The 12,164-nt window shown below is 39.6% G+C and overlaps 1 protein-coding gene across 1 annotated transcript in view; it reads right to left on the bottom strand.

Moving 5' to 3' along the window:
- The window catches only part of SATB2 (SATB homeobox 2), a gene marked incomplete at its 3' end in the record, with an annotated part of 122,170 nt that overhangs the window by 47,713 nt on the left and 62,293 nt on the right, over nucleotides 1–12,164 (bottom strand). Inside the window, exon 6 of the mRNA XM_079539136.1 lies at nucleotides 1,474–1,946. Within this exon, the coding sequence (XP_079395262.1) occupies nucleotides 1,474–1,946 (473 nt within the window). The remainder of the gene's footprint in view (nucleotides 1–1,473; nucleotides 1,947–12,164) is intronic.

The following is a 12,164-nucleotide window of genomic DNA, read 5'->3' as shown; positions in this document are numbered from 1 at the left end:
TGGAGTGTACAGTCAGGGATAGGCGAGGCGTGGGATTTCCTAGGCACGCAGAATAAAACATTGCCCCCTTTTAAACACTACAGCTGAACGGCCAGTTTAACACACAATTTGTTTGACAGCTTGACAGGGATATACTTGTGGTCTAGTGACAGATTTGGGTATTACCAATCTGTCCCAGTCCGACTAAAGCAAAACATCATGTTCAGTGACTATAGCAAAACCCTCACCAGCAAGGTTAATACTGAGCTCTCACTCAAGTATAGAATATGTCATTCTGTCAGTACCATCTACCTTGATTATACAAGGCTTTATATACAACAGGTTATGATCTCAGAGGGATGAAAAGCTTTTCCAAATTAAAAGCAGCATTTTAAAGAGGAAATACTCATACATTCCTATGTAGTTTTCATTCGATATCCTCAAGGCTAACCCCAGAACTCAAAGACATGCTGATTGAACATGAATGTTTTTTCTGAGTGCAGCCATCTTATGAATTTAATGGAAAAAGGGAAGTAATAAAAATGTGCTCCATACTTTAATTAGTTCCCTCATAATATGGCATTTCCAAAATGGCAGTGCCAAAGAAAATCATTAATCCAGGAAAACGTACAAAGGCACTGTATGGCTCAACAGACAGACCTCCTGCAGACACATACAAACATGGCCCTTGTCTTCTCTTGCTGGTGAAGCTAATCTCAAAGATCAGCTCTGACTGTACAAAAGAAAATTGTACCAATATTTAAATATGTCACTCCCCTTACGGAGGAGTATCATCAACCAGAAATTGTGTTTTGTATGCCTTGAACGCTGTCTGGCAGCAAGATAAATGTAAACAGCCTGCATTTCTGAATGTGCATTCACCTAAGGTATTCCAGGTGCTAGGCTTACACTGATGCTGCTGTGTAATTATTTTAACATCTAAGTTTCAATATTTTAGTGAGAAAACCAGCTGCAAATGGCAGACATCTTTTCCAGCAATCGTCTCTTATGCAGCCAGCACCAAGACTGCCTTTAGGCCTATGAATACCTGTCTTCCTCATTTCTGTATCAATAGCCTCAGCAGTAGTTGTGCAATCAACAGCAGTTACCACAAGAAGGAACTGAGAAAGTGACATAAACTAAAAGATGCTGATTCCCTTAGTCTCTTGTTACCTTTCCCTGGCCATCAGGCAGGAGCAGATGTGGAAGTTTATAACCACAGAGAAGAACTCAGGAAAGAACTCAGACCAGCAGAACGATAACTAGAGAACAAAGCTCAGGTAACAGCACTAGGGTAAACAACTTCAAGCAAACAGCTGTTCTATGAATACACAGCCTTGCTCAATCATGCCAATGAGACTGGGGAAAAAACAGTGGATGGTATGCCCTATTTCTGGGGTACACCTTTCCTTGATCTGCAACAACCACACAGCCCCACAAGAGTCACAACTTCGACCCCTCAGCACTTCTTGGTTATAGAACAGAAATGGATACCTGTGTGCGGTTGAATGCTACTCTTGCAAAGACAGCTTGAGATACACTGGCTCTCTTCAGCTCATCTCTGACTTGCTGGTAAATATCTGGAGAGACTTCCACCGATGAATTTGATGGCTCTGGTTTGACAGCTCTAGGGATGGGTGGATGATTCAAGAACTGCTGGTTGATAGCCTGTGGGTGCTGGTGAGCCAATAGCCGGCTGACGGCAATCTGTTGGTTTATCAGATGGGCCATTGCTATCTGCTGCCTCACCAGTTGTGGACTGAGCTGAGGAGACAGGAGCCCAGGGTTTATCATTGTCTGCATCGTTGGCACTTGGTTTCGGATTGGAGTACTGTGGTGAATTTGGCCATGAGGAGATTGTTCGTTAGTTTTTCCCAAAGTTGCCAGTTGGTTGATATTTGGTAAGTGCATGGGACGTTGACCAAGAACACAATAGTCTGAAAGGTTTTCTCTTTCCACTCTTTCCACTGTTAAAAGAGAAAAATTATTTTGCTGTCAATTAAAGTTGGCACTTACAAGAGGACCATTAGAGTAAGAATTACTCCAGGTGTACAGCACCCAATTTAGTTTTCAAATCTGCACTTGCATAAAAGCTATTCAAAAACAGAACAAAAGCAGTACAAAGTAAGAGCAACAAGAATCAAGACATGTTCATACTTCTTAGGAAGCCTCCTCATAAAACTGGTAGCAGGTGTCTGTTCCAGCCTCATTTCCTAAAGAAACGAGTTTAGACATTCCCACTCACACTGTCAGTAACTTCTGAATCTGTCATCAAATTGAATAACTCTTTAAAAGAGGGGAAAAATTTCAGAATCACTGGCATCTAGCTGAAGGAAAGAAACCCAAATTAGTATCCACCCACACCAATTCAATGGAAACCAGACCATTCCCTATGCTGCTCATGGAACAACTTCTCATTACAAACTCGGCAATTATATTTTTTCCAACATAAAGTCTACCTTGCATCATGTGCAGATAAAGTTACCAGGTAATGCGAATTCACCTAGATGTACTGCAGCAGAATCAAGTTGCTTGCCTGAAAGCATGCTACGTAACCACGCATATCCTTGATTCACAAATGAGAACATTTCAGAGCAATGGTTCTAACAAAAGCCTCATTACTCTGTCTGGAAACCTTGAAGGAACTGTGCATGAATGTCCACTTTACAGAAAACAGATTCTGACAGCAACCTTTTACTGGTTTATAGCGTTATTTTATGTCTTTACCATCTTCAAAATAAATTTTGAACAAAAACCTGTTATTCTTAAGTGACACTGTATTACAAAAAAAATGAAGCATTACAAACCAGATGCATTTATTGTAATCATATATGCAGCTACAGCCCTTTCAGATATCTTACATCAGTAATACTGCAACACCTTTTCATGCAACTGCCAAATTAAATGCCTGTATTAGAAAACCAAATTTCCTTTACAAGTAATATTTGAAATTGGAAATGAAGTTTATAAAATAAAAAAGTAAAACTATTACTTAGATAACTTTAAGTAATCAAAAGTCATTTTATACAAAGTTGAAGATACCACGAGCTTCACTACACAAAATTGGGCATTTATCTATTGATCTAGAAGTGTCCAGGGACCGCTACCATACAGCTAACAAACTACTCCCTCATGTTTATGTTGCTCTTGCTAAATGAGACGACAGGATTTATTTGATAAATAACGTAACACAATCAGAACTTGTGTAATGATCAACAATGGTACAAGGATTTTGAACTCTTTTAAGACCTAATCCACGTAAAGCTTTGAATCTTTACATAGTACTCAAGGTGACAATTTACTGATGACTTTCTCTGTTTCCTTTTAAACAGAAAGACAGCTCTTTTCACCTTTCAGAGTTAATCTCAGACAGAGAGGGTTGAATTCTCATGAGGGAGGGAATGATGCCCAGAACACAGACACAACTTTTGTCTTTAGAGCTGTCATTCCAGAACATCGCAAGTACTCATTTTTATAACGAGGTAAATTAGTACCCAGCAATTTTATTTCAAAATATTTTACTTCCCTGTTCCCTTTTTTTTCCTAAAAAAAAAAAAAATCCAAAAAACCTTTAACCTTCAATAAAATCCTTGTTAATGAAAAAAATAAGTAAAAATCAAACATTTCTAATAAAATTCTTATTCCGTCTTTCTTCAAAAGCCAATGTTTCAACTCAACTGATTTTATAACTGTTTATTTGTGCACGATGTTTCAGCTATGAAATGCCGTACAATTCTTGCAATACACAAACATTATTGTAAATGACTGTCCATCTCCATAAATTTCTCGCAGCCTACTCAACACACAACACAGCATTTCAGTTTGCTGAAAGTACTAACAATTCCTACTTAAGTACTGATTAAGTACCCATTCCCAAGCATTAGGCACAGAAGGCATGCAGGGTCATAGGGAGGAAAGGCTGTTGTTTCTGGAGAAGACCCCATCCAGCACCATGGCCCACACAGAAAACACATGGCCATATAATCACCTGAGCCTTTCTGTGGTGAGCCTGTACCTGAATAATGCTATTAAATGCACACTGTTGCCAGGAAAACCAAATGTAATTATTCCAAAGCTACAGCTGCTACTTGAGAATCAGGAATTAACTTAATGTACATACAATAAAGATGTTGTTCAGTGTACATGAAATAATAGGAGCATTCTACTGAAAGGAAATGCATCAAGAACTACATTTACACCCTTTGGAGATCTAAAGTCCTTCCACAAGTAGCTTCAGGAAAGCTGAAACAATTTCTCAACTATTTTGTAGTTTAAGAAATATACAGAGAATAAGTCACTGAAACCAATAAATTACTACTTGTTAGAACTCAAAAACAGTAACCAAGTGTTTTTGAAATCCTGGTGAGAAGTAAATATAAATAACATCCACTTTCTGGGCTGAACCACATTTGCCAAGTTTCCACCCACTCTTGACTTCAGTGCCAAGTCATAAACCCCTATAAAAATAAAATTTAAGATGAAAAGGCTGCCAGGCTGTTAATCTCTGCAATGCTACTTGGAATCACAATTACAAGGAGGCATCATCTGACTTGCTTCCATAGGTGGTTTTTTTTCCTCTTCTTATCAATTTGCTTTTTCGATCACATTAGGCTATATTGCCACACAACCACTCCCAACAAGCCAACCAGATTCTAGTCACTTCAATCCCTTCAATAATAAAAGGTTACCATTATAGTTATGCTAGACAGAAAAGATGTGTGTTACTTAACTCCTCAAGGTTCTTTCCTTCTCCAACACATTTCCCATATCAGGTTCCCTGTTGTTCATCAGTGGCTATGAACTGGTGGGGCTCTGTGGGCCTGGGCAGGAGAGAGCCTGACAGTGCTGAGGCAGAAGCCAGCCTCCTGTAGCCCTTCATAAGCTGGCTGGTATTTGAACACACTGGCTTATAAAACAGTGAAGACAGAGCAGCAGGACCTTAAATTGGGAAGGAGGGGGCTCCATGAATGCCTGCGGTCTGTGTTCAAGAACTGCTGTCAGTCCTCCTCTGCTTACAGTGCCCATGCTATTTAAGCAAAAGCTGGCCCAGAAGGCTGTTACCTACCTGCCATCTGCGGTCCAGTCACAACAAAAACTACAGCAGTGTTTTCCCTTTTCTTCCTGCATCGTGTTGCCTGGTGTTCAATTTTGCTCCAAGTCCGACACCTCCTCCACATTTAAGAGCCAGCCTCCAGAAGCCATACATACCACATAGGCAGGTTCCAGGTACCAGGACCACAAGTACCATGTCCAAGCTTAGCAGGCAGCTCACTGAGCACCCTAGAATGGTATCTGCCCTTCATTTGCCCATATCCCTCTACAAGATGTAGCTACCTCTGCAAAACACTTAGACACCAACATAATCCACAGAATGGAAGCAGCAAATTGTCATATTTAAATGTTCCTTTCTTTTCTCATAATGATTACCACGTGTGCCAATGTATTTCAGCTTCATACTGAGCTAGAAACTTCCTGGATACAGCACAAAAACAACCCAGTGCACCCTTCCCCTGCACGATACTCTTACCCTCTACCCAGATTCCCTGTACAAACAGCTGACAGTCCACAGCACAATAGCTTGGGGTGGTCCACATGCAACTTTCCATTTGAAACGAAACTAGCTCAAGAGATTTAAAATAAGATTTATTTCTCCACCTTCCCTTCCCCTCACCCTTTATTTTCACCAAGTTGTTAATAGGAACATTCTGACAAAGAGCCTGTGGGGTATTTAGGGCTTAGGAACAGCACTGTACTGACGGACAGCACTGGAATCCAAATTGCTTAGCGCACAATAATGGATGCAGCAGGGAGAGCCAGATCTTAACATATCTCCCAGCACCACACTGCCACGGTCACAAAGAGGGCCCTGCAGCACCCGTGACCCAGCGAGTCCCCAACTTTTTAGTCCCATTGGCATACAAGCATTTTGCACAAAATAGAGCACGAAGAGGCTGCTAAAGAAACTTTTTGTAATAAGTTACTAGTCAGCAGGACTGCCATGCTTCAATTGTGACAGGATGTCACCACCCCAGGGTTGTTCTGCAGTGCAACAGCTTCAGAGCTTGCATCTTTGTTTTATTTATTACTTAAAACCTGGTGATCATAAAAGCCATTACCAGCAGTGGTAAAGGCCAAACTGAGCTAGTCTGGGCCAGCAAAGAGCTCTGTTTGTGAGCTTCAGTATGACAGGCATAGAGATGGAAAGGTTCCCACAGTTTCTCATAGCTCGACAGCACCTTACTCGCTGGAGCTGAACCTGTTCTGAATCATGGAGCTTTGCTTGGGAAAAGCAGCTCTGACACCGTACCACCTCCATCTCAGAGTGACGTGCAGAGCTGGGGGTGCTGCACTACACCAACAGGGTGTCCTCTTGCTTACCCTATGATTATCAACTTCCTCTTTGTAAATATAACAAAGCCACTCCAGAGCACAGAAGGTGCTTTTGTAGTGGTAATTCTCTATCTTTTTATCTATAATTAGCATAATTACTTATTTGTTTTAATCACAGCCCACTTAACCACTTCAGTGCAGAGGACTGATCTGAGGAGTCTCATTTTCATTCAACATTCAATTTTTGTAGTTACCCGAAGTCATCCACTGGTTTCATTTACTGCTTGACCTCTGGCTGGGCTGTTTGTTCTTGCAGCCAGAACTGGAGAGAATGTGAGCTGACCAGAGCAGCACAGTTGGTAGGAAATCTTAACATTTAAAACCTTGCACTTCCTCTACTCTTGCAGGATAGCAAATAACCTCAAAATAGCTATGGAGCACATACAGAATTTTTTTGGCCGCTGGCTGTGGGTAGCAAAGGCCTTTATCCAAGTCTAATGGAAAACAGACAGGAAAGGCCATTGTCTGTTCTCCATTGCACTACAAATCGCTCCGTTCCCAAAGCACAAGTCACTATTTTTGTGCTTGGAAGAACCATCAAAAAAGGAGGCCATTGATCAGCATCATTGTTAAGGGAACTGGGTAGAGTGAACCAGCATTGTTGACTTCCACACATCAGCCTTTCCCTTCCTCTTGTCCTACAGACTAGATCCTAGTCATCCCATGGGACACACAAACGCTAACATGTTCTCAGACAATCCTGCTTAAACGTAGGAAGACATTCTTCTCATGCGCTGTCCCCGAACTGCACTGCTTCCAAAAGCTGCTTCTCAGAAAGGAAGAATATAACACAAATTCATTCCAGATTATTTTGGGTTTGCTGTACAGGTTAAGAAGGTCAAATAACAGTATGAACTTTATTCTTCATAAGGCAGAAAAATCATTACATTGAAGGCATTTTAGAGACCACATAATCTAATGCATAAATACTGGTTGTGTAAAATGGAAAAGGAGAATTAGGACAAACATTAGTCAGAACTGACAGAAATAGCATACCAGTTAGATGGCCTCACCTGATATAAAAATATCTTGCTCCCTGTCAAAGTACTGTGATGGAAGCATGCCCTGCTATTTAAGCACTAACCTTTTGTGGACACCTCAAGAGGGAGGTGCAAATTGCCTAGAATACCCAGACAATTGTGCAGCCCCTCTGGGAGATAAATACACATCTCTTCCTGACTCATAACAGCAAAGATGATGAAAGGAACAACACAGAACACAAACATCATTACAAAAGACATGTAAGCCCTTAGACGCTTGGAGTGAACAGAATTCATTTCTGTTCTCAGCGACAGAATGGATTTTGTGTTCTATGAAGTCTACATGATCAGAGATAGCCATTTTGCAGCTCTCACACCAGGAAAGTTGATATCTATGTCTAAGCTTCATCTCTTCCTCCCTTTCCAAACTAACCTCCAATAGTGCTTACTTTCTAAAAACTCCCTTCCTATTGAACTAACAAAAGTAATTCTGCTTGGCAGCACACAAGAATACTTCTTATACATTTTGAAGGAAATTTTGTTTTGAAATTCTGGAGATATAAAAAAAAAGTACTTCCATGACAAAGACAATTCTGCAGTCACTATGAAATCAAGTGTGGCTGGACAGAAGTCCCAGCCTTCGTACACAACTGGTCCTCACTGAGAAAAAGCACTGTACTTGGAACTGAATGCATTTTAAAAACCATCAAGTTGACACAGTGAGATCATCTGAACAGACTCGGTCATCATCCACAGATTAAAAAAAAGTGATAAAAACAAGCAGTCATAAAAACCTTCTGCATGGCAGGGACAAGATAGAAGGGACAAACAGCTAAGTGGTTTCTCAACAGAAAGGCTTCCAACCTTTATTGAACTGACATACGTTCCCTATAGCAGCAATGGCTGCAGATTCAGGCACGCACGTGCACACAAGGCGGTTCAGCTAATGGACATATCATCCCCTTCTGTCCTGCCACAAGTGCTGTTAAGAGCAAGAGCCACTGCTCCAGAAGGAACAGGAGAAAAAAAAAAAAAAAAAAAAAAAGGCACTCTAAGAAGCTGAAATTCATCAATGTATTTACTTTACATATAAGTTAAGCTTAAGAATTTTTTTTTAAAGAGAGCCTGCTTTAATTCTCTTTATACAGAGAAATAGCCAAGAGGGCCACAATTTATAAAGCTCCCAGAACACACTACAGTGGGTAAATTGTCTCTTAACAATACAAGCACACAAATCCCCCAGACTGGTACTTAACATCAGCGACAATGCTGAAATACAATATTCTAATATGGGTGGGGAAAACAGTAGCCAAGGGGTCTCTAAATCTTGCTGAAATGTACCAGCTTCAGCTTATACTTAAACAGATTCCACTTTTTCCTTGTGATCCAGTGCAAATAGATGAACAACTCTCCTCATAAAACAGTACAACACAGCAGTCTACATACTGTGAGGATGTGTTCAAGTTAGAGATGATCTTCAGGTCTTGTATGATCTAGATGCTGAAATGCTTGCCCCTGAATGATGCTTCTTTCTTACCTTTCTCTTTTAAAAAGTGAGTTTTATTTTTAGTGGAATAAAACATAGTCAGGAGCGTAAAAAGAAAGAAAAAAAAATTACGGTAAGATCAAGAGCCACCCAGATAACCTAAATGACCCTATCTGGCTCAGTGGCAGAGCCACAACTAATATCTAAACAACACATGAAATTATCTCTGCTTAAAAAGCCTTACCATTTGTGCTTCAACTATCTAGTTAAAAAGGCTAAAGGTCAAGATCTCTATGTACGTATGCTTACATACATACATCTGTTTATACAGATCTATCTGTGACTTTCTATTTATGCATATACGCACATGTATCGATAATGGGGTGTCGTTAAAAGTCAGAAACACTGATTGAGAATGTTCTGTTATGCCTTTTCATGAGGCTTCCGTAACATCTGCTTCAGAAGAACAATTCAAAACTATTCAACAAAGCACATAATTAAAATTTTCACCAAGTCACACTGGCGTTATGACCGTGCTGCATTTCAAGGCTCCTTTAGTTTGGTATTAACAAAGCTGGGAACCCCTCAGAATCCTGTTCTAACCTCTCTTAACCTAGAATGACCTCTAGAACACTGAATCAAAAAATCAGATTGGCCTGTCAATCCCTTATGGGAATTAAGCAACTATGAGTGCATAATCTCCAGAACAGAACAGCAGACAACATCGCATCATTAATACTGGAAAAAACAAAAAGCAGCCAAAGCAGATTCTCAATTTAAGGAAGCTATAAAAACTCTCTTATGGGAGCTGGTTCCGGATCCATTGAAATAGAAATAACCGGAACCTCCTCCTTTAAACAGAAGTACTCATCATTCCACAAAAACTTTGAGACAGCCACAGTCTCAAAACTCACATCCACAGAAAGCTATATTTTGACAGCCACTGATGGCAGGAGCAAAAAAAATAATATGTTCCTAATACACAGACAAAGAAAATACATCTCTTTATTTTTAAGTTCACAATATTTTTATTTCTCCCTCTGCCTTCCTAACTTCCTCCCACCAAACCAAGCTGTGTCATCAGGCAAAAAAAGAAAAGATTCACACCAGTGAAGAGTTTCAGTTGTGAAAGGATCCTGATACAGCGATAGTCCTTCTGATAAAAATAGAAAGCATGACACTTGAGAAGTGAAACATCTATTGAAAAACAGAACTAAAGAAGTATTTGAAATGCTATGAACCCAGGAGACCAGGCAACGAGTAGGTAACTGGTGCAAATTTTATCCCTTGACAATGACATTATTTGCACGGTGAAGTTTGGAAACTTGTCTCTACATGTCGTACAGTTATCACCACAGTCACTAGTATGTAGCCTTTACTAAAAACAGGAAAGAGCAATTCTTGATTCAAGCAGTTTAATTATACCTAAATCTTGTCATGTATGCAACTGAGAACCAAAAGGGTGCACATTTTTCAAAATATTTTATAACCACAAAACAGAACTTAAAAGAGCACAACAATGTTACAGTCATTCATAGTGTGTATTTTGAACAAAAGGATAATACAAACTAAATAGCTTAACTGCCACTCTAAATGATTACACAGGTCCACAGAGGGAAGAAAAAGTTCACAGAACTGTAGGATTCTTATTTTCCAAGTACTGTGCATTTTCTTTTAGAACTGAGTTAATATAAGCTATCTTTGAAATACGCATGTGTATTCCAGTGAGACTGCAAAGAGCAGATATCCTGTTAGAAACTCACTCATGCCCCTCATGCCTCTGAACATACATGCAGTGGAAGGCTCAGAACAAGATTTAAAAAAGCCTCCACCCTCACACCAGCGACTCCAGAATCTGTGCACTAACTCTCATACCTCTGAGTAAACTGTGAACATCTTAAAACCTCATGGGGGCAGGGTGGCTGGGAAAAAAAAAAAAAAAAAAAAAAAAAAAATCAAGCAGAGTTTTACACTTGCATGGTCTTGACACAAGACAAAATTACCATGCTGAGCTGAAAACTTTTTCTGAACTGCAAGCAAAAATAGGTTGTCTTTTTGGTGAGTTCCACAGAATGCACACTGAGACCGTTCACTTGAGATTACATACAATTACATACAATTCCACTCATATCTCATAGCTCTTATATCTGCTGCTAATGATATCAAATCATTGATTGTTCACTTTCTTATATTTATTTAAACATGAACTACATGCTCTGAAACTTGATGCTTTTTTTTTTTCCCCAAAGAATTTTTTACTTTTGCATGGCCTCAGTTGTAATTACTTTGATCTTCCAGAGTATACAATTGTTTTACTGTTTATTTATCTCTATGAACAAGGAAAAAAGTTTGACCTAAGAGATCTATATGTGGCAATTTGTAACAGAATCATAAAGCTTATGTTTAGGAAATTATGGTTTTGATTAAGAAGCAACCATTTAGTTCCCACTGTTTTATTAAAACAGACATTAGCAGATAATAGGAAACACATTTAACACTGTAGGCTGCATTTAGTTTGCAACATCAATAAAGTTATTCTGAAGCTCCTTCATATTTTGCATTTACCACAGCTCATGTGAATTGTTTTTTGTTTTTACTTTCTAATTACCAGCTCTAGACTTACATATGGAGAGGGTTCGTGCCTCAGTGACTCCAAATGAATTTTACCTAAGCTATCCAGATTACAACCCCAAAAGTGAAATGTTGTGTCATGCATCTACCTTTCCTTTAAGGAACACGTGATGAATGAAGCATGTAAGTCACTGAGTTTGAGTACTAATTGAGGCGTCCTGTAAAAATATCTGTCTATGCAAAAGAAACAAGACGTCTTGAAAACAGAAATGAGAAATTGAAACTGCCCAAACAAGTGCCCTTCCTGTTTCCAGGGGGCCTAGATTACTGCCCTGAAGTTCCATGGCTGCTTTTTCTTCGTGCCCCAAAGTACCTGCCATAGATTCTTTGTTTTCTCTCCCACTCATATGGCTGATGAATCAACACGACTTGAACTGCTTTACAGCAGCTTGTGTTTACTTCACACATACCTTAACCTTCCTTTTCCTCCTCCTACTCGCACACACATACGCTTCCAAACAGCAGCAACTGGCTGTATCTCTTTGAATAGCACGTATGCAGAGTTATCTGGCAAATTCTTCAGGTTTGGATCCTTGACCTTTTGATTGAGGTCTCATTCTGTTTTTATGGCACTTAACAATTTAACTGTGCACTTATTAAGTTTTTTAAAGAAAGGAGCTTAAAGAACTCAATGCTCTAAGAATGGAAGAAAATAGAAGACAGCAGTGTGCTAGAAACACTCAGAAGCTGTAGTGGCA

This window comes from Tetrao urogallus, assembly GCF_951394365.1.
Source record: "Tetrao urogallus genome assembly, chromosome: 8".
In the NCBI taxonomy this organism is placed as follows: domain Eukaryota; kingdom Metazoa; phylum Chordata; class Aves; order Galliformes; family Phasianidae; genus Tetrao; species Tetrao urogallus.
This window is presented reverse-complemented; position numbering and strand designations above follow the sequence as displayed.